Source organism: Pholis gunnellus, assembly GCF_910591455.1.
Source record: "Pholis gunnellus genome assembly, chromosome: 6".
Lineage (NCBI taxonomy): Eukaryota > Metazoa > Chordata > Actinopteri > Perciformes > Pholidae > Pholis > Pholis gunnellus.
This window is the reverse complement of record NC_136532.1, coordinates 15,062,716-15,086,724: the sequence shown is the minus strand read 5'-3', so window position 1 is coordinate 15,086,724 and position 24,009 is coordinate 15,062,716. Positions and strand designations below refer to the sequence as shown.

Here is a 24,009-nt window from a genome sequence, read left to right as displayed (position 1 = left end):
ATATCCCCCAGAACCATGTGCTGTGTCTGGCCGTCAACAGTCTACACATCCAGCCAGTTCAAGGCGATATAATAATAATAATAATAATAGTATTTATATAGCACCTTTAAAAACGGAGTTTGAGTGCTTTGACAGACAAAGCAGCAAAGCAAGGCAATAAAAGAACAAAAAGATACAAATAAATAAAATAAATAAAATAAATAAAATAAATAAAATAAATATGCTTTGCGTTCATTAGTCTAATAGCATAAACATGTGGGGCATTTGTATAATTTTAAGCATTTAAAAGCTCATTTGTGAGCCTAATGGAGTTCAGTGTGTGTGACCCTTGAAAGCTCACTACTAAAAATAATACTCACGTGAATTATAAGAAGGGAATACTTTTGGCTACTCTTTCATGCCCCAGTGTGACAGATGATTAGGCAGCTACAATTTAGTGGCAATAAGTAACGGGTCTTGACACAACCATCAACATTTGCAGAACATTTATCATCTCATTGCATTCATGCACTGAAATGAATATTAGGTTGCACAACATGAAAAATGGTGATAAAAAACATGTTCCCCTTTTCGATTACTCCTTTTTTTAACTAGCCAGAATTGTTTGCTTCGGATAGAAGTAAGAATGTTTTACAGTCTCATGAAATACAAATTAGTCATGCTAGCCATGCACAACAATTCCTTGTGAGAAGTATATATAAGGCACATTACATTTATCCTGTTTCTATAGAGGTTAGCAGCCTGAGCAGCCTGAGTGTTAATGGCGAAAACCCAATTCCTCTCCACCAACACTAAATCCAACCACAACACTGCTAAAGTAGGAAAACCCTATTGCCTCCTATCCGATTTATGATTGTCTTGATAATTACCTGCTTGCCTGCATTGTGTAATCTGTTTTCAGGCTGAGTTGCTTTCATTGACCTTTAGGCCCTCAGGTGTCTGCTGTGCACCTCCTTATTGAGAAAGATGAAATAGAACGTTAAAGCTCATTATCTGTGGCTGGGTAATGCCCCACTGAGGTCAACAGCTCGATGAGCACACACACACACACTCATACAGTATGGACACACGCTGGCCTGTGCACCAACAGACCAACAATCATTGAGCAGTAACACAAAACAACACACTCATACACAACCACTTTGAGCTTGAACGTGACTCTAATAATCTGCTGTTTGGGTGCTGCATTCTCCAACAGTGAATAAGCGCTGCCATGCAAGAGAATGTCCCTACGATTTAATTAAAGTGGGATGAGGTGCTGGCTTGACAGTGTTCTCTGATTGGTGATTTTATCCAGCCTTGTGGGGTTCACAATGACCACCATCCTGTGAGATCTTCTTAACGTGTCCTCGATCTGTCTCAATGTCCTCTATTCTGTTACATGATGTCAGGCATCATCACAGGACAGGTTGATGTCCTTTAAGACCTTGGAAACACTGACTTGTTATTATATTTAACCTGATAATTTATCGAGATATTGCACTAAGCAACACGTTATGTTCTTAATTGGTTCTGCACCTTCAGTTTGTTGTTCAAGCTTGAAAACAAAACTTTTCAAACAGCACACTCATGTACAACACCAGAGGAAACTTTCCTTGGCTCTGTTTTCCCCTCTCAGAGATGTGTTGATAAAAGCAGGGGAAGATCATTCAACGACAGGCGTGGCTTCCCTGGGGACGCCTGTCTGACTCCAAACGGGGGATGCACAGCTAGTCCAAGCCTATTACATTTTAACACAAGGGACTGATCGAGAGAGGGAGAGGGAATGGGAGGAGGGAGAAAGGGAAGGAGAGATAACGAGAGAGAGAGAGGGAGGGGGAGAGGGAGAGGGGGAGGGAGAGGGAGAGGGAGAGGGAGAGGGAGGGTCGCAGAATCGATCTGGCCCGTAAAGCTACCGCAGCGGGTTGGAGGTCAGTGGTTTGGTCACACATCTATAGATCTCTGCAGCAGACTCTGCAGGCCAAAGACAAGCTCCCGCCAACATACTCTGATGAAGAAAGGGTCATGGCTCAAAACTAATTAAAAAATGTATACTCATATTTTTTATTATTTAGACTTTGAATGACCAGAAGTTTCCTGCTCTACCTCATCAGAAATGCCTTGAGATACTTTCATTTTTGAATTTTACCTGGAGTATTGAATGCCAGATTGGCTGGGATTTCACCTTTGGAGGCTGTTCAGATTGTTTCAGGTGGAGTCCATAGCTCAAACAGGCAAAAAAATAAATATTTGAAAGGATTTCAAATATATCATTTTGGCTTGGGCTTCAGTGGCATATTGCACTGGAAGATTTCATTCTCTCCCTGGTCTCTGTGGAGGCAATTGTGACATACTCTGGAGATCTAGGGACTGTAGATGGACGGAGAACAAGCATTAAATAGAGTAGCTCTTATTTTTTACACGTGGATGTACTTCTGCTGCAGTTATTACGTTATTTCCTTCCATAATCCAAGAAAAACAACAGACAATAAACTCATATTTGTTACTGCTATTTCCCTCTCCTCTCAGATTTTCCACTCTGTGTTCTCACCATCCTTCCAATGGATCCAACATCTATTCTTTTGGGACTGCTGAGTCTAGTGACAATAGGACTATATTTGGATGGGCTGTTTTGGGGTAGTGAGCATGTGCGTGTATGTGTGTGTGTGTATGTCTGCATGAATATATGCAAGCAGATAAATTAACCATTTCTATGTCATTTAATGCAACACCAGCCCAATGAAGCCAAATCCAAACAGCATTGAGTTGTATATGTGTACTGTATTGATTGTCTGAGGATCAATGCACCACTTCTATCTTTGATTAATATCCCCTGGTCTCCGGGCTCACTGGGTGCTCTTTGATTGAGTTCTTTGGCCACTGGTTATCAAAGTGGGGAGCTGAGAGCCAATCGATCACTATACAGGTAACCTGACCCAGATTGGGAGATGCTAGATCTGTACAAGGCCGCCTTTGCTCACAGAAAACTTGCAGGGTACCACTCTCTCTCTTTCTCACACACACACACACACACACACACACACCTACACACACACACACACACACACACACACACACACACACACACACACACACACCTACACACACACACACACTCACACACACACACACACACACACAGACACTGCCCTAAATCAACAGTCTGCTCTGTTGTATCTGACAACTCAAACCTTCACCTAGGGGGAACAGTGTGGGGAGACTGACTGGCCCAGATGGCATTACTCTGTAGCTTCTAAGACGAAGCCGAAAGAAATCATGTTGCACTTTTATCATCACTTTCTCTCACTTTCTCTTTCTCACATTCACGCGCACACACACACACACACACACACACACTCACACATTTGTGCTCCTGTACTTGTGAGAACCCGCAGTGTATTTCCAAGCTACTCACACTACGCTAACCTCACGTTCACACATACGGCCAGTTCTGTACGATGAACTGTAATTTTAATGAGCAACCGAAACTTGACTGTGGAAACAGATTTTCCAGGAAATTAATCAACAAATAAGTGCATAATCGGCGCTGGGTATGTGAATTACATTCTCAATCCAAATATGCCCGAGGCTATAGACTCAACAACAACAGACATCCTGATACCCAAAGTGCTCAATTTGAAATTCAGAGCAAATCGATTATTGATGAATTGACTCCAAACGGCTCTCAGCATGGCCACAGCTGAGCCAGCGGCTAGTAGTTAGCGGCTAAAAGTGCTGACAGTGTTACCTGGGGGTGGGGGGTGCTACTCTTCTGCAACTCCACTCAATCTCTACATAGCAAATAGATGTTAGCTGCTTTAGTGTTCTGAATTTACCACTTTAAAAATATGTAACTGTAAATACAGCTGTTTACACAATAAACACTATTAAGTAGACAGCTGTTGATTGATTAAAGTAGACGCGTATCTGTTCCGACACGACAGACACGTGAGATTAATGACTGAGAAATGAGGCTGAAACACTTTCTATGTAGACCATCGTTTGCAGTCGATTGATTCATTGTTATGATAATAGTTTTGACTGATTAGCACAGATTTAAACCTCTTATTCTAAAACCAAGTATTGACTTTTGAAGATGCAAGGCTTGGCCAAACAAACAAAAAAGATTCAAAAAGATAAACTTTAAAAATTATTTTTGAAGCGTGAATGCAATCGGCAGAAGTAAAAAGCTAACGCTAACGTAGGCTATAAATGAACTACGCCATCTTTTTTAAAGAGACATAAAGCTTCAAAATTCAGGAATGGGGTATTTACTGACACATTTTATATTGTAAAATAAAACAATAAAATCTCTTAAACTTGTGATAGTCACAGACCTTATTTCAGATATCTAAACAAAAAAACATTTTAAAAAGCCATTGACTTCGACACTGGGAACCGGAAGTGCTGAAATGTCCAGGTTTTATGACTCATTTCTGCACCGCTATATGACAACAGTATAAAAGCATACCCTTTCCTCCTATTTAGGCTACCTTTAAAAGTCTGTGCTCAAGTTGGTTACAATACAAGTTATCAAAGTGAGGTGTCTCTTCTGATAGTGCGAAGCTCTGGTTTTGCAAGCAAAGCATGTGTCAACTGGTGACCTTTTCCTCATACATAGTACAGTTTGCTGCAGTGTGCAGCTTTAATCAGGCTTTAACTTCAGTGGAGACGTGCTTAGCTTGCTGGCTACACATGAGAGCTGGAAAGAAAGAGTTTTGCATTTAATTCCAATACATGGATTAGTATATGCCCACTTACTTCCCTAACCGTAAACTCAAAGGGAATATTGGTGTAGCGGAAAACTGCAGCCATTACTAGACTTCGTGCTTTCCTTCACAATCTCTTCCGCCAGCAGTATTGTATCTATTATTAATATAAACATTATCAATAGGACTTCAACCGTATCTACAGAATGGTCAATATGCGGTTTCGACTGTGTCAATTAGGGCCTGCTCTTTCAGTCTTAATCATTCTGACTCTGAACTCCTTTTTGTATTTAATAGTCTCATTGACGGCTGCAGCATGTAGTTTTCTTAAAAACTTTTCCAACACAATTGTTTGAATGTGGCTATAACAGCTATGTAATTACTGCTAGTAACTACAGCTTACTGCTCACTCTGTCATTTTTTAGAGACAGCTCATTCATTTGTTTGACTTTTTCTGGGGCTCTGCTGTTTGCCTTGTTCGGAGAACATTTAGGGAGTTCAGAAAACCTTGAATAATCTACTAGCCCCTTACCAAACAGGCAGTATTGGGTTTTGTGTGTTGCCCTCTGGATTTAGCATTCATCCCAATGATATAACATTCAGTATGGGGTTGTAAGACATCTGCAGGGGTCGCAAAGACAGAAGTGATAGAAAATTAGGAAGTAAAAGAACTTGCAAGAACATTTTTGGGTCACCAAACAAGGAACACCGCAATCATGCATAAGTAAGCGTTCCAAAATAAAACAAAAAACTTGGTTTATTCAATGTAAAGTTCACATCAGTGCTTGTGTTTTCTCTACTTTGGATTTTCTGCTTTAGAATTCAGGGGAGGTTGTGTCACCAGGCAGTTTTTGTTGGTTTCAATTCTCTGCTGAGTAAGGGGGCGAAAGGTTGTGTCATGTGACAGCTAAGCTAAACTGCCTTGTATTTTGACTGAATGCCATCTGTCCACATTGCCCTTTTAGAGTATTGACTGGGAATCCCAATGAGTACAGTGTTGCCAAAAAAGGCAGGCCTCTGTCTCGGCATATTACAGAGAAAATAGCTGTGGGTAAAATGGACAATCAGCTCTGACCAGAGCAACAAAGAGACTGTCTCTGGGTCACCAGCAGAAAGTGTGAAAACAGGAGCAAAATGCAGTGGTACAAATCCTAAAGTGTCTTTTAATGAAAAGAAAAGCATTACTGCTGTATGTGGTGTCCTTTTAATCAAAATATATTCGTAGCACTCCAGGCGCAAGGTCACACAAGTGCTGTATTGTTTGGCTTTGCATGTGAATTGTCATGATGAAATAAACCGTGTTGCACAATGTGTCAAAAAAGTGTCAAAAGAGAGTAACAGTCAGATCTCAGATTTGGTGTTTGCGTTGTCATTTAACTTCAAGGGACAAAAGGACACACAAGGCTATTGATTGAAGCAGAGTCAAATATTCCTCGCCGTAAGTTTACACATGAGCACTTAAGGCTGCAATATAGAATCAGTTTATACAATACGATAGTGACAACAGGACATTAATGAGAGGAGAGGAGAGGAGAGGAGTGGAGAGATACGGTCAGAGGAACACAACAGAGGAGAAGACAGGGGAGGGGGGAGAGCATTGCATAGAGAAACATCTTTTGTTTTTCTCATTTGCTTCATGTAACTGAAATTATGTTGGCAGCTATTGTGTCATGGTTGTTGTTGTGCTTTCTGTAGACGAGTGAAAGATACGGTTTCTAAAGCCTCTCTAGGCTGAAGACTGGGGGAAGTGATAAGAGTGAAGAGGAGTACCATTTAACAGAAATTATCATCCGTAGAAGAACTCATATTTGTAGACAGAGCACAGAGAGGAAGTCTCTAAACCAGATAGGGCTCTCAAAAGACTGTTGTTTTTAATGAAGAATGGAAGCTATTAGAGTCTTCTGAGTCTGATAACTGTTTTCCTCCCGCCCCTCCTCCTCCATAAGGAAATGGATTCCAAGACCGACACTCATCTGATTTTAGTCACATTGTTTGTCACAGACATCAAATGATAGGAATAAGAATCCATATAAAAAGTAATTCGTTTTCTATTACTGCCAAGCTGGATGGACAGGCACTCAACGCTCAGCCGAATCACTGTGTTTAAAGTGTCAGGTTGGTTGAAAGAAGTCTACCTCTGTGGGGGCTCCCCTGCCACTTCCCTGGAGGCTGAGTGGCTAAAATGACCATAAAACTCTGTTGAGCTAGACAGCCTGTAATTTCAGCAGCGAGTGGTGCTTTGCCGAGGTATAATGGAAAGCCAGTGGAAGCCATGAAATTTGCTGAATCCCGGTGTTGGAAGACCATTGTCTGAACACTCAGGACACCTCTCTAAACTTTAAATTACTGTTTTTAAGCCATCATTGTCTGAAAGAGCTCAGCATCTAAAAAGAAACACAGTGCTTGTTCAGTTGCTTTATTCTTCCGCAGTCTTTCCCTTTCCTACAAAAAAATCCCGTATAAATTAGCCCGTAAGAAATAGAAAAATGGAAAATGTGGTTCTAAAGGTTACATTGTGTAGGCACAAGTTGTTCTCTCTCTCTCTGTCTGTCCTGTCTTTTTTATCAGCTGTGGCATGATTGTGGGTACAAGTGGCTTCTTTCACCAGAGCAGGAATGGATGAGAGAGGGCTTTGAGGAGGACAGGTGTGGAGAGGGATATGTTTGTATTTGTGTGTACGTGTTCTTTCTTTTCTGTGATTTAGCATTGTGTACTGTGTATCACTATTTGGGTGTGCGTGTGTGTGTGTGCATGCTGTATCAGTCTTTGCAGCCATGAAAGAGCAACCATGCACGTCCCGTTTTCTGAAGCGTGGCTTTAGATGTGATGTTAGCAGCATGTCACATCGAGAGACTCTCCGGCTGATTTGATAGCAGGGCGGATGGAGTTGGAGATGGAGTAATGAAGTGAGTCTGAGTGGAGTTTGCTGCTGGAGGCCCAAGCCCATCACACCACACTGGCTGCATCTCTGCTGTGGTGAAAGACAGACAGAGAGAGAGACACATACAGACAGGGAGACAGAGAGATTGTAACCTTTTCACCCTTATTCCCCCTCAGCCAAATCTGCTTGTCTCCGCTCTCTTTGTTCACAGAGTTGAGATGCAGCATATCTGTTAGCACATTGGTCTTCAACTTCTTGCAATTCACTTTCTATCTGATAGACTGTATAATGGCCAGCTGTACCCTCCTCTCTGAGTTTCCTGAATGGCAATATCCCTCCTGCCAAAAGCAATAGATTAAGTGTTTGCAGGTAACACACAGGTCAATACTCAATATCGTTACTACACATCAGATCTAATCCAATTACTTTTGAACCTTAAGAAAAAGGCACAAAGTGATCAATGAGTGATCAAGTGTCGCCACATTATAAGGTCAAATATGTGATACAGCTGCAATGCATATTTAAAGACAAGGCATTACACCTGTTTAAGTTACTGTGGCATGCAGTGTTGTGCACCATCAACACTTTGTTGTTTTTTAACACGAATCTCTTGTGAAAATACATTCAAATACAATATTCAAGGTTGTCAAGTACAGTTTGTTATTCTGTGAGAAAATAGGCACCTAAAGGTGTTTTGTTGTCTGACTGCAGCTTAGATAGGTTGTTAGTTTGTCAGAATAACACTTACAAATTCAACGTAAAAAGGCTCTTGCTTTTCTTTGCAAAGTCAAAGAGAAACTTTTTCCTAAACCTAGCTAAGTGGTTTTGTTGCGTAATCCTAACTTTCTTTGAAGACGGACGTTTATTTTGAAAATAAACTATGCACCTGACTTTGTCCGAAGGTAAAAAAGAATCTGAAAAAAATTAATACAAATGTATAGAATATGAGCACCTCTAGAGCTCACTTATTAAAACATAATATCAGAACAAGGCTAGCTGACTCCAATGTTTCCAGTCTTTATTCAATGCTGCATATGGTGCACGTGAGAGTGGTATCACCGCAAGAAGGCTAATAAGGATATTTCTCGAAACGTTGAACAATTCCTTTAATTATGAGAAACAAGCAGTACCAAGCACTGGCTGGAGATAAAGACTGTGGATGGCATCTGGATGGCAACGCATGGTTATACAGAGTAACAAACTGAGGAGGCTGTCAGAGCAGCTATCATGAATGCGACAAATCAACTGTTGTTTATAAGTTGCCCAAAAATGAGCAACCAATTGCATACCAGCCAGAAAAGGCTTTCAATCAACTGCACATACTAAACCTGTTTCTGTATTTTTGCATGTGCGTGTGTCTGCGCAAGTGTGTTCACTTGGGGACAAGACAGCCTGAGGAACGTTACAGCACCTTTGAACTTAAGGTTGCAAAAAATGGTCAGGCCAGGTCAGACAGAATGTGTCATGGCAGAGAGAGAGAGAGCGAGAGAGAGAGAGAGAGAGAGATGTGCAATGGTTTGTGATTCACTTAGTGGGCAGCTGTGATGTAAGCAGTACAGACAGAGCAAGTTTGCACACGTTACTCCCAATAAACCTACTTAAGTGGATTAGCAATGCCACCCTGGGGCTCTCCACAGACTTAAAGCTCTTATCACAAACACACACCGAAACAAAACATACTATTTTTATCTCTTCCCTCGGTTTGTTTGGAAAGTGAGTTTGGGAGACAGTCGAGATGTCTAGGATAAGCATGGAAGTACAGGCCAAATAAAGCACATGATATCTCTCTCATCTATAAACAAATGAACTACCACAGGGTTTATGTCGCATTCTGTGAAGATAGTGAATAGCTTGTTGGTACTGAGGCGTGAGTGAGACCTGGTTTGCTATTCAGGACACCTGTTGTAGGAGCCCGGAAACAGATGTCGCATATACTTTCCCAGTTTGATGCTGGTCTCAATTGGCAGACGCTCCAGAGTAAAAATGGTGCCAAAAAAAATTAGGCGCTGTGCTTTGAATTTGTGTATGTGTGTTCATCTGTCATATGCTCATGACTGAGCGCCTGCCTCTCTTTTTCTCACTGTGCTGTGCTTCATGTTTGTTGTGCAGGTCTAGGCTGGCTGATTATATGGTGAACTGCTGGGTGACTCCGCACACAGTGAGCACCTGTCCCAACCAAGACAATCACCAAGCCTGCTTGGCTTCCTACGCAAGGCTCATCGGTCAGTACAGCCGGGGCCGTGGGTGACTCTGTGATGGAGTGAGAGTTGTTTTTGTGTTTGGGAGAGAAATTGGGCGGGGGTTGAAATGGCGGGGAGGCATACACAAATGCACATTCACCTCCAAATCCCACATCAATTTCAGATACAGATAGATGGTGAGATAAAGAGTAATGGTTATAGTTAGAGTGACAGCAGTCTAATCTACCTTCACTTTTATCATGATTAGCAGGCAGAGCAGTGAGACTCCTGTTTTTCCCTCTCCTGGTCTCATATCTCCCCCAGCACACTGGACATCAGGTCACTAGAAGTAATTAGGCAGTAAAGGCACAGAGAGAGTGTTTACTTAATTAAAACACTTGATGACCATCTGTTTGCGCATAGTAAATGTTGCTCAAACAATGTGCCTGGACTGGCACCTGCACATTTTTCAACCCCAGCCAACATTTGATAACAGCACCTTGGGTCCATCACGAGGTTCATGAAGAGTTCCAAATGCTAATTTATATCTTTTTCATCGTGTTCATATTTCAGTATCAGTCACTTCCTCCCCGCCATGTGTCATAACTGGCACAGTATGAAGTGATAATATGCCATGGTGCTTCTTGGATTTCTCTGGAAAATGCTACACAAAGTGCATCCAACACCCCTGACTCCAGCTGAAAGCATCAACACAGAGAGGCATTTGAAAAGTAAAATGTTTTGGTACAGCAGTGCTACATTCAAGCTGCACACACACTTCCTAAAGCACCTACTTTGCAAAATATTCATAACATAATGGCCTCTTTACATCTAAAATAAAGCATTACAGAATGCTTCACCTTCCCATAAACCAAATTGTGCAAACCCATTCCTATGACTAACATCGTGTTGTCCATTTTATATACTATTTGCAATGAATGTAGTCCATTATAGTCCATTAGTGATCCATAACTGTTTGTCACAATTTGTGTAATTTGTGTTTGTGTGTGAATACCCTCACAGGAACAGACATGACTCCCAACTATGTCGACAGCAGCTTCTCCAACTGGACCATCTCCCCGTGGTGCACCTGTAAGGGCAGTGGAAACCAAGAAGAGGAATGTATGAACTTCCTGCGGTACTTCAGCGATAACACATGCCTAAGTGAGCCATCCCAATACACGGATACTCTGCATGCATCTGAAATGGGTTTTGTAACTGATAGGGATCCAGCAGTCATATAATATTGATAAGAGCACAAGTGTGTGATGCAGTAGTTACTCTTGCCGCCATGTGAGATTAGAGTGAGCCATGAACTTCAATCTAATGCAACTTTAATGGTCTCGTAGCACATTCTGTTTTTTCAACGTCATAAAGCTCTTCAGTGATATAACTTTAGATGTGATGTTCAGGAAACAATGGTGGTGGGGAGACTGAATATGGAAATAATGAGAGGTGGGCTGGATACCCTTCAGATATCCAGGTATTAAAATGTCAAAAGACAATTACGTTGATTTACATTTTAATGAATGAATTTTATTTAAATTAAACAGAAAATAAGAAATGATTTCTGGTACTAGGTTATGTCAAAATAGGAAATAAAACTGGAAAATATTTATGGATGCAGGGAACTTCTTGAAGTACTAATGAAAATTTGTCTGCAACATAGTATGATATAACTCATCCACTGACACTCCTTTGCCCACTGATTAAGTTGGAATTAAATGTTCTTAGTTTCTCAGAATAGTCATTCCTTATCACTTCTCATCCCCCCTTTGAGCAAGATCTGCCCGGACTTTAATACAAAAGAAACCATTTGCATGTCATTTTCATATTCAATCTGAGAGAGCTAAAGGGCTTATCCCTTGCAGGAGAAAAGTGTCATGAATAGGAACAGATCTAGCACAAATTAAATAATTGCAGGAGCTAAAATACACATCTGCACATCTAATGCATAACACACGGGGCAACAGGACAGAGTGGTTACTTCAAACATCTTTATGCTTTTTTTCACCGTGAAGAAAAAATACAGCATGCTTCCTTCCTTGCTATGGAGGAGCGAGCAGTGTCAACAGCGCTACAAGACACCATTGCCTTTAACATGTTCCATTGTGTGGATAATGCTTTCAGACCATTTCAATAGATTGCTGGGGTACAGTTTTAGCTGAGTGTGCAGGATGAGGGATGAGGCTGGGAGCTGAGGAGGCGTCTTGAAAAATAACACAAAATGCAGCATCTCCTCTATGCAGTCAAGGGGAACAGGCGATACACTTCGACACGTGTGTGTGTGTGTGTGTAAAATCTTCCTTCACCTATCTTTAAACTTTCATTGTTTCTGCAGATTAAATCCTTTTTTTTTTACATTGATAGACAAAACAAAGCATACAACCATGTGTTAGACAAATCATTTATTATCCACTCCCTCTTCGCCACTTGCTCCTTACAAGATCAAGCAAGGGAATAGTCAAACAGAAGAATAGTTTCAACACTTAGTCATATGTGTGTGGAGGCCAACATAAAACATTCCAGCTGAAAGGATATTATAATAGTCCAAACACAGTCTGGACCTCCCTCTGATTCTGCTCTTCTTGTAGTTTCCTCCCTTTTCTCTTACTCCATCTGTCCCTGCAGGTAGGGTAATGCATGCTATGCCCAGGGGTGAATGGAAAACTTATCCAGAGTCATTAAAAAATTGAATTGCTATTGGCAATGAGCTTAATCACTCAGTGAAACATTTGGGTGCAGTAAAACATCCTGTGTGGAGGCCCTCCAGCCAACTAGTTTGATTTATGACTTTTTTCCCCCCATCGTACAGCATCTGTAGGGGGATAGCTAGCGATAGACGACCCTGACAAACAGATGCGTAACATCGCATGTCTCAGCAGTACGACACCATCTCTTCACTGCTAGCATTTTAAGTTGTTAGGCTTCACTGGTGAGCTCTGTTCCTCTCTGTGCTTTTATTTTCTAGCAGCAGCCCAAATTGCCTGTGTAGAACAGAACGAGAAACATGAAGGGGGCTTTTGTGTGTGTTAAGTGTGCAGCTATATATGTGGGCCTATGTGTGTGTTGCTGTACAGTAGGTGTGCTGGATTGCAACACTGTGTAGGTAGACAGAGTATGTGACAGACAAATCTCTGTGGCCATGCATCAGGAGTACTAAGGACTGTGTTTGTGTCCATCAGAGTATGCATGTGTGTTGTATCCTGTTTGTTCTTTATGTGGTGGTGGGGAAATGCTATTTCTCCTTTTTTTGAGAATGTTTTGAATTTGATCAGTCACATGAATCTATTCAAAGTCATCTCTGCATACTGACCTTATAATGGAGGTGGTTGCCAAGCAATTACATGCCTTGCCTTCTCTCAGGCTGAACAAAGGGAAACAAGCCTCGTGTTTTAAACAGATGAGCAGTGAAAAGGTACTCAGCCCATATTTTACCATATCTAGCTGGAAAGCTGACTGAACTGGTATTTATCACATTTTTGCAGAGACTCACACATGCACTTAGACACAAAATGACACGCATGCATGCAGTACATCTGCAGGGAAATACAAAAGCACTCATATACATACACAGGCTGCTGTCCTCTGTTAGAGTTGATTGATTTGCTACTTTTAGCAATTTCCATTTCTGAGTGTACAACTGTCGGCAAACAAATTGAGCTTCATCATCTCAAGTGCGGACATTTTGTCACTATTTGGTCGGCATGTTGCAATTTGAGACTGGCTGTTGTGACATAAAACTGTTTTTGTAATGAGCCCAGGACATGGAGTAATGTTGTTGTATTCGATAAATGTGTCCATTGTATCTCCGCAGGATTTGCTCATAGAAGGAGAATTACTTTATTGATAAATATAAACAGTAGGCATTCAAAAAAAGCACAACTTAAGATATTAAACACAAGACAATATTGGTATGCTGTGAGACAATACAATCCTGAGCTGCCTCCCCAGTGACGGAAAAACCTAAGCTTACCGACGAAGCAAACAGATTGGTTCTCCTTACTCTTTTTACTCCTTCCTTCCTCAATCACACTATGCCTAACCTCACACCCTCGGTTGCCAAAGATTGGCCAGGGGACCAAGAGGTTGACTTAGAGCTGCCTGCTAGCTGGCTTCTTGCTGTGACGGCAGTGCAAAACAAATAACTTCATATCTCTGTCCCTGCAGGTAATGCTATTCAGGCCTTCGGTTACGGGATCGACAACATGCAGAACAAAAATGTGTCCGTCCCTGGTCCCTCGGCAACTACGAAAACGGGGTCGGACTGGTCAACAAGCACCTCAGAACCGCCCTTTCACACCATCCTAAAGGTAATAGGTTTGCATTGACTGTTTCATTTCTGGGATATTACAAATCCCAGAGGTGCTCTTTTCGACATTCAGAGCATTGTTATAGCAGCAAACAACTATTTTATATGTAAATATATAGTGAAGTAAAGTCTACGCTCCACAAAAACACTCCTCTCTGCTTCCATGAAAGGAGGATTTTGTACAGAGGCAAAAATCACAAAGCTCAACACACTGCGCCATTCACATTTACATCACATTCAATCTCTATGCTTGTTAAGGCAATTGGCACATCAGAAGAGACCCTTTATGATAAGACAGTTTATGCTACACCCAAGATGATGACATTTGGTTGAAATATATATTTCTCTCTCATACAATGAAATAGTGAACTAAATGGGAGGTGGAGGTTTTAATCTGGATTAGAGGTTCTAAAATACTGGCCCAGGGCCTGTACTCTGCTCAATGCCGACTCCTCTGAAGACTGCAGTGAACTCCGCTATAACTGGGTTCACCGTCAAGATGAGAAAAACATCATTCTTTGCTGTGCTGCAAGAATGCACGCGCGTTTGTCTTTAGAACTTTTCTTTAATAACCCTTAAATAAAATGTGAAAATGAATGGACCGTATTGTCCGCCAAAGACTCTCTCTCTCTCTCTCTCTCTCTCTCTGTCTCTCTTGAACAGGTCAGAAGTTTTCACTGCACTTTGGGGCAAAGGAGCTGCTTTTTTTTTATCTTGCTGTTGAGTTTGATTAGTTTTCACAATATTGTTCTGCTTTTACAGATGTATTTGAGAAGTGCCATGCAGCCTGCTGGTGTAGGACTAATGATGTGTTTCACCTTTGCAGGAGACCCAGTTACCAAGCTAAGCTGAAGTAGACACTAAAACTGTCCTTTGTAAAAACCTTCTGCTGGCGCCGCTGCCGCTGCTGATGTTGTTACTGTCATTTTTCAGTGACTATTACAGATATACACAAAATCGAAGCAGCGTGCAATATTTATGAATGCAAATTTGCGTGCTGAATGAATGACTCCCATTAAGACATCTATTTTGAGTAATTCCATGGGCTTTCACAGCCATTAAATGGTCACACTGCACCCAAGACATGCAGGATTGTATTTACGCACCCTCATTGTTGTGAAGACAGCAAATTAAAACCTTAAAAATGTTGCGAAGAGGAGAATTAATGAATAAGCACCTCTGATAACAATAACAGTGTGTATGTTTGGGAAAGGTGTTGGAGAGAGAGAGAGAGAGCGAGGTTGGATTTCTCCAAAGGTGTTGTGTGTGTATGTCAGTATTGATGCACCGCTCTGTGCCTGTCTCACTGCAGCGTGGTGTTTAATTTATTGTAAAAATGGTAATTAGGAAACAATAAGACATGTGATTATTCAAGCAGGAAGTTTATAATTAGAGAGGGAGCTGGTAGGGACATTTTTGGGCCGCTCTGCACTCTCAGACAACTATGCCTGGCAATTAAAACTTGTCAAACTTCCATGGCAGATGAATTGGAGGAGTGTTGTTATGTTTGGAGTCCTCTTGGCAGAAGGCTGTCTGTCCAAGTCCGTAAATCTCATGGCAGCCAGCGTGGGACCCAACACTAGCACACACACACTTACATGCACACATGTGTACAAGTATAGCCTCGGTAATAGAACACATCATGTTTGTGATAGACGGATGGATGATCGACCATGACACTAAAGGATAACCTATAATATCAAGCACAGTTAGAGAAGAGCTGGCATAGGAGAATCTGCGGTCCGTGACTAAGCCTGTTCATGTCAGTCATATTGCTCTCTCATAGAGTATTTTCAGCTAATTTAGATGCATAATTATTATAAATGTCACTGCCAGTGGTTGTGGGCTTTATCCCATGCTCAGTGAGTAAACATGTGAGCTGAAGCTTGGTCCTTTGAGCATTGTAAGTCAGAGTTTCAGAGCTTCAATTTCTGAAGAGTTTGATGAGGGATATTGTAAACCCCCAATGGGTCGGTGTCTCACAGATAAGAAGGATTTTGTGTGTCTTTTGTAATCCCAGTTTGAATATCAAGGACATTTCAAGCAGATTCTTGAACAAGGAATTGTTTACGTTGAACTGTTCATTTTAACTGCATTTCAAGTTTAGTTTAACATGTAATACAAACCAACCTCTGTATGTGTAACACCCCCTGTCCTCCGTGTTCCCACACTGTCACTGCCATGTGTTGATTTTCAGCTAAATTGAATGAAATTTATTGTGCACAGAAACCGCGCATGCTGAGTGTTACTCGATTTCTTGCCTCAGGAAATGCAGCCCTGCACTGTAAATTTGACATTGTGCTGATTGATAATGAAAACTCTCGCTGCCTACATGTGTACTAACCTGTTCATTGACAAGTGGGAAACTTTCTTATCAACAGTTTAAATAAATACCCCTGGCGGTTTCCATCCTCTCTCTCGTGCATGTGTTAAAGCATCAGTAAATAAGTGCGTGTTTTGACATTGTCTGTGTTCCGTCACGGTGTATGCATTTGTATGCATGTGTTTGTGCTTTTAACCGTGTGTTTATGTGTGTGTGTACCTTCTCACAAGCCTGAGTGTGTGTGGGTATTGGCTGCAGCCGGAGATCTGGACTCATGTCAACAGGCTGCTGTCACACATCACTGCCCTTGCTAATTAATTGGCTTTTAGTCGCGGATGTGTTTGGTGCATTGTCAAGCTACCCATGGCTTTTTTCCCCCCTTTTTTTTGGCAAATGTCATTTAACCATTTCTTTGTAGAGCGGGAATTCGCTAGCCCAGGTACTGTGATAACTGCAGCTATTTTGGATACCCCTCTTTTCTCTCCCTCCGTCTTCCTTCTTCCTCTTAACAGGAAAAATATGGCGTCCTGTAAATTCAAACCAACACAATTTTCTTGTTTCATTTTTTATTTTCTTGTTCATATGTTGCCTTGTTCTATTGGAAAATGAGATGCTGGCTAGATGACATTGGAGTAAATGTTTTTCCTGTGTACAGGGAAATGGACCAAAGTGCAATCTCTGCAAAGTAAAGATGAGTTGAGGGGATGGTGGTGGTGGAGGAGGAGGAGAAATGTTTCATGTTCCTTGTGATGTGCCTCTGTATTGCTGTGCTGGACTGAAAATGGTGCCGCCGCAAATTGAGCGAGACTACTTTAACTTCGAGGCAAATGGTTATGCTTTGTGTAACAACAATCTGAGAAAATTGAAAAAGTATTCCAAATGCAAACAATTTTATGGAAAAGCACATAATAAGGCATTGCAGTGTGTATGTGACGGTGTAACTCTGGAGGCCATGGAGTTTAATATCTGGACTGTTTGTGTTGCCCCTGCTCTCTGCCATTATGTGAACAGTGTAGTAAACTGCATTCCTCCCTCTCTGTTTGCACTCTGTACATAAGTTTATTTTCTCTGGTGCATAAGAATAAACACTGTTGTGTTTTGATTGTGCACAGTCAAACTCAGTACAAGGGGTCTTGCAAATGTGTTGTTCGGCTTCTGCTTGCTGTAATTTTTGCCTTATGAAAAATTGAAAGAAATCTACAGCTGCTGTTGGCTTTTGTAGAGTGTGTTTGGCTTCGTAGCATGTTGTTCTTGTAAATAAAGTCTGTAATGATAGCTTTAAAAACTGTTTAGAGACTTGCTGGCACAACCTAAAAGAGTCTAAGAAAAAAGAAAAAGTCCTCACAAGAAGCTTTCCTTTGTTGCCAACTTGTTTGCAGCAGAGAGCATACTAAGCAGGGGATTGAAATATACTTCACATATCAAAACATTTGGTGGATCAAACACTTAATGTTCCTGCCAAAGTGGGTCTGCCATGGATCCATGTAATGTCTCACTCTTACTCTGACTTTCTGACTCTTTGTTTCTCGTCGTCTCCTCAGCTCTGACCCTGTCTGTCTCACCTCACTCCTGTCGCCTCCTACTCCTACATCAAATGCCAGAACAAGAAGCAACACAAGTGTCTGAGTCATGTCTAACCTTTACACGTCTCTCTCTCCCTTTGTGTGTCCCTCTATCTGCTCAGTATCCTGAACCCAGAGACGGTGACCTGGGCAAAACCCCAGGCCTGCCAGAGGATCACTCTGCCTGTCTGTGTGCCAATGTCTGGGCACTGCTTTCCAGCCTGGTGTTGGCTCTGGTCCTGGCCCAGCATGCCTTATAGAAGTGCCAGGAGGAGAAAAAGAGGTCATCCACCCACAAGCTGATCCCAAAAGCAGAAGGTGTTATTTCTGAGACTGATATTAAGAAGGCTGAATCTCTGGGCAGTTGACAAAAATGGTATTTATGAAAGCGAAATAAAAAAAAAAAAGAGGATGAAAATATTGAAATTTTACAATTGTGAATTTGTTGTTTATTTGATGTAATGTTTGGGCAGACCACAACTGTGATAAAGCACATGGCCTGAAAAAGGACCCTTGGTAGGAGAGGCCATGACGGCCATTTTTTTGGGAGCGACTGTCCCTCAGACTGAGACACAAAATCCTGGAGGACTGAAGCTGATCATTTTCAACGCTTGCGCTTTTCTCGACAGAGGGAGAGAGGGAATGAACAAGATAATTAAAAGAAGACAGGATTGACAGAAAATAAATTGTTGCAGAGAGAAAAGGAATGAGCAGGAGGTAAATGGGGTAGAGTTAAAGCAAAAGGACAAAGAGAGAGAGAGAGAAAGAGACATATTTCTGCTATCAGTCACACTTTTGTGTCCTGAATTGGTTCTCGACTTAATCTTCTCTTGGATGAACAGACCACAAATTTAGGGGCGGGGATGGGGGATGATTACATTCTGTCTCTTCAACACTAGTCTAAACTCTAAACTGTAAAGCCTACTCAGTGTTCTAAGTGTTGGTATAGTATCCGTGACCATAATCAATCTACTGTAAAGCTCTTTCATTTGGGTGCTACAGTGTACTTTTTTAGCAGGCGGCGAAAAGAACAAAAGATGGCGACGTCACCAGTTAACGGTCCTTTGGTCATTTGAAATGTTGTTAATGACTGCAGGTGTGCACCATAGGTCCACCTGCACATGTGTATATTTCTGTCTCTATGTATATAATAAACTCTTTTTTTTCTTTCATTCAACCAAATGATATCTACGGTACCTTGAATGGACATGACTGTACGCTAAGATGACTCTGTATTGGTACTAATGGTCGGTCTTCATTATCTGCGTTTATATTTGTCGATAAAGGTTTGATCACAAAGAATGTATACAGGGATGAGATTAAACAAGCTCAAACTGCTTGGAAAGCCATAACCTGTGTGTGAGTATCATACTGTGTTCACTGAGTGTGTGTGGAAAGTTATTACAATGTGTGAGCATCGATGTTTCAATGGAGGTGAAAAGTAGCTTATACGGAAATGTTTAAATTGCCAGTGTGGGGGTTCGCTCTGAGAAGAGCTTATGATGCATAGTGTCATTAACTGTAGTTTTTTGTTTTTAAGAGTCAGGACAGCCACCGCTTTTTAGAGTGCCTTTTAACTCTGTTGTCCTTGTTATATAGAACTCTAAAGGTCTTGTTCTTAATTCAATTACATATATCACCACATAGATTTACTGAAAGAAATAACGTTGAAAAAATGCCCTCAAAGAAATAAATTTTTCCTATAAGGCTGCCTCCAAAACAATAGTTGGGAAAATGCACAAATTGTTATTATCAAATACAAATCAAACAAAATATTCAGCTTCAATCCATATTTGTTAGCCTTTCAAAAACAACATTAACACTGTGGTCAAAAATCAGATTGCTCTCGTGCTTGCCGCACACAAAGGGAGGCAAACTCCAAAGAGCGATACTCATTAAAGAAAGTTGATTTAACAAAAATAGACAGACTCATTTAATCTGCTCAATCAATTCATTCAAATCAAACATTTATTTTGAAGAATGTTTTTTAGGGTGGCGTCACAAAGATCTGCCCACCACCACCTCTAAAGCTCACTAATAACACACCATGTCTTGTTTGTGGTGTAAAAATCTAATGTTAGGGGCGACAAAAACTAACTTCTTACAGGATCAGTCAACTACGGTGAATACTCAAAGGCCTCATATTAAAAAAAAAATTGTCTGTAACCATTCATCTACACGTGATGGGATCCCCAGTCCTGTGGATTTTGCTCTTCTTGCCCAGCGCCGATAGTGACAAATGTACATACAGGCATGTGAGCGTCATATTACAAATCTTAACCTAACCCTCCTGACTGAATCACTTCACACGGGCATACTTTATAGCCAGATGTATTTTTGTATGTTTATACATACATCATATTTTCCTTGCAGTGAATGAATGTTGACTGTGGCTGAAGCACAGTCAGTGTCTCCACCGAAACGTTTATGTCTTCAGGCGGTACATCAAGTATAATGTTGTGTCACATAAATGCATGCTACTGAACCAAACAGCTTTATGTTGCCGGCATATTTAGGAAAAAAGGTTTACAATCTGTCACGGGAACAGATGTCAAATTAAACTAAATTTGTTATTGTTAACAGTAGTTGCACCGTACACAGTGTGGTCAGGTCTGGCATAAATTACAGGGATTTCCAAAAACGGTGTGTTTACTACTCTGGGCTTCTGAGTATATGAAATGTCAAACGCTTGTATGATTTTTCATTGAGAGCCCCAAATTCAACACATTTGAAAAGTGACAATGTGTTTGATGTTTTGGCTTGGTCTTGTTAATATATAGGTATATATATATATATATATATATATATATAATATATCCATTTTGGATGTTAAAAGATATGGTGGTGGTTTCTTTTCGGGTTCTTTCACCAGTGTCATAATAAAACAAATCACGTATTTGTAACAGTCAACATTTCAAACTATCAAAGTATTTTAAAAGATAAAATGATACAGAATAGTCAAAGGTAGCTGTCAAAAGTAAGAAGCAGATCTTTTTTTATCAGATATTGTGCTGTCAATACTGCAATCCTTTTGAATTATAATGCACCTTTATAGACGTTTCCAAGCTGATCTAAATTACTCTCAATGTATAGAATACATGGTTTATGGTTTTCTCAACTAAAAATAATAGAAAATAGGTTGGGTGTAAAAAACAGTTCAATTTAAACCATCCAATCATCTATCTAAAACACATCCACAGCATCAACACCAAAACTCATGATCATCAAAAGCGGTTTCTAATCCGAAATCAACATTTATCAATTTTAAAGGGATAAATTCGTCAAAGATGATACAGAGATTCCCATTCTCCTGCAAGAACAGCCCCAATAGTCCATAATGCAATACATCCATAATATAGTAAGACTCTTTTCTCCAACACAGACATGGGTCCTCTTTATAGCAGGGAAGCCTTATTACTTTTTATATGCTTACATTGTCAACATCAATTTAAAATATAGTACATTTGAGCTTACTATGGTATGATGTGTTTGTCCTGTTTGACACTTACATCTCTATGTATTTTGCATTTTGCCTGAATAATTTAGAGCTCAGTAGAGTCCACAGCAGGATTATTACTGGGAGAAGGTGAAATGCAGACTGAAGCATTTGTACCTGGATGATAACAAGGATCTGGTGAGTTTTCTGGGACGTTAACTGTGGGAAGTCACTGACTGACACTTCATGCTCTTTTGAGAATATAAAATATGTTTTTTTTGGGGGGCTTTCACTCCATGTATGGAACCAAATAGAGTTATTCACGCCTCTGCAGCATGCCATAAATGTAAATCACAGCATTTGCCTGTTTGCAGTTCAGTCTGTTTTAGAAATGCAACATGAAAGTGAACTTCTGCCCTGCTGCGTATATTTTTACAGTCTGCTCTATCAGAAAATATACAGCCAGAAAGCTCTCTGGGCTTCCTGTTGACGCAGCTGTCGCCAGAATAATGCTGTCTATACCTCCCTGCCTATTAATCAAACTTTGATTTGGTCAGTTTGTTGCTTACTTTTCAGAAAAATTGATGACCCACTGTGAGTTATTATACAGTCAGCTAAGTGAGATCAAAACTGGCAGATAAATTAAGGGTTTTGACATGTAGAAAATGCAAATAAACTGATCAAAATTCAAACCTCCCCTCTCTTTTCATTTTACCTCCCTCGAGTGGGTCTGAGTTTGAGGTGAAAAAGATGGCAGATCAGCAGTTCTTAAAAATATGTATATGCAGGACACCTACACAACACAGCACAATTTAGAAATGTATGAGGGATTTTGTGGCAGATATTCCCAGGGCAGGAGCGCAGTGATGGGACAGCTTGAAAAGAGGCTCAATAAAGTGCTTTTATAGAGGAGAGAAGTGAGAGGTGACATCTGGGTTTGGATGTTAGATGTAAAGCTAAAATGATACGGTAATCTGTCTGCGTGATCATAATTTAAACTACTGAGACAGAAATGCGTAGGGCATGTTTCTGTAGAACAATGTGCTCAGCTGCACAACTCTAAAGTACAAACCAGTTGCAGAGTTGTGAGGCGCTCCTTTTGCCCCTGTGGTCTTGTATTTCCTGTCTTTAAACACCAAGCGTGTGTTTACGCTGTGGTACGTGTTCTCCGTGTGTGAATGCATGCGTACACATGGCTGTGAGCATTTGGATATAATTCGGAGGGTAAATATCTGGAAACAGGAAATGTGCTGGGAGAGCAATTTTCTTTTCTTTTTACAAAAGGAGTCCTTGTGGAGTCCAGTTTGTTTCTTCTCTTTGCAGGCGAGTAGAAGTGGAGGAGGAAGCAGGTAGCGGAGGGGTTTTGGGGGCACGAGAATAAGAAAGCGGCAGGTAGCTGTACATTTCACAGTTGATTAATGAGTCAGTGGGATGATGTCTCTTATCAACACTCGGCACATGGCGGAGAGAGAAGAAAGGTTTACTGGGACTAGGAATGCTCCAATCACAGACGGCTCCCATCGCCATCCCATCACTCCTTTCTGTGCTCACCCACCTGCTCTTGTTGGGCTTTCTTCTTCTCTTCTCCACAGCAGTTTGTAGCTGATGCAACTGAACCCTTTACCGGATGAGTTTTGTCTGAGAAATGAGTGATACATCTGCTACAGCGCAGTTCACAGTGTGTATCACGGTCTTTGTTTGGAGATTACCACAGGAACTGATGTAAACGCTTGTAATGAGTTGTTAATGTGGCTTATGTCATCATGCAAAAGAAAAGTATAGGCTGCCTGCTGACAGCTGAAAAAGATCCTCCAGTAAAATATTGAATAGTTACAGATGTGCTTGAAAAATATCACTTTCACGCTTGACAGAACCGGATGTTTGATATAAACTCCTGTTTATCAAGTTTGCTACACAGCCTGGATGTGCTGATCCTTGATAAATATGTATGGCATGCACTAATGGTTCTGAAAACCACTGCGATATGAGCTGAGAATAATAGTTATGTCGATGCCTGGGCAGAAAAATAGCAGCCCCATGTATCTTTAGCACTGTAAAACACTGTGAACCATCACAGGGAGAAATATAGGAAAAGAAGAAGGAGCAGCAGCCAAATAAAAGTAATGGAGTGCTTCTATTGTTGTGTGTACATACATGTAATATATATATATATATATGTGTGACATAAAATATTACTATAATACCGGCACAAAATGTTCGGATGTTTTTGTCACGGGCAGTAAGACAACTCATTTTCTTTTCTGCTTTCATTTGTTCCAGTAAAGGTGTTAATATTTTACTATTATGTGAGAAGTCCTTTCTAGTTGATCGATTTGAAATACGGTATTAATGGCAGCTGCAGGGAATTAAAGTGATTAGAGAGAGACAGATGCAAGACCAGTGAGTCTAGCTTTCTCTGGATAGACTGCAGCGCTCACCTATTAAGTCAAGACTACTTTGGGACAGAGATGGGAAACATAAAAAAGAGGGATGTGACAGCTGATATGTTGTGTTAAAGCCCAGCACATCACAGTGATATAACACTGGTTAAGTTTCTTTTCTCTGAAGTTTGCATACAATTTAATATAGCAGAAGGCTTATTAATACCTCACACAAAAGATTAAAAA

The 24,009-nt window shown here is 40.8% G+C and overlaps 1 protein-coding gene across 1 annotated transcript in view; it reads left to right on the top strand.

The window, feature by feature from the left end:
• The window catches only part of LOC306697532 (GDNF family receptor alpha-2-like), a 42,309-nt gene extending 23,039 nt beyond the window's left edge, over window positions 1-19,270 (top strand). Inside the window, exons 5-8 of the mRNA XM_079161506.1 lie at window positions 9,679-9,791; window positions 10,773-10,913; window positions 13,920-14,062; window positions 18,069-19,270. Of these exons, the coding sequence (XP_079017632.1) occupies window positions 9,679-9,791; window positions 10,773-10,913; window positions 13,920-14,062; window positions 18,069-18,206 (535 nt within the window). The 3' untranslated portion in view covers window positions 18,207-19,270. The remainder of the gene's footprint in view (window positions 1-9,678; window positions 9,792-10,772; window positions 10,914-13,919; window positions 14,063-18,068) is intronic.
• The last annotated feature ends 4,739 nt before the right edge of the window (window positions 19,271-24,009 follow it).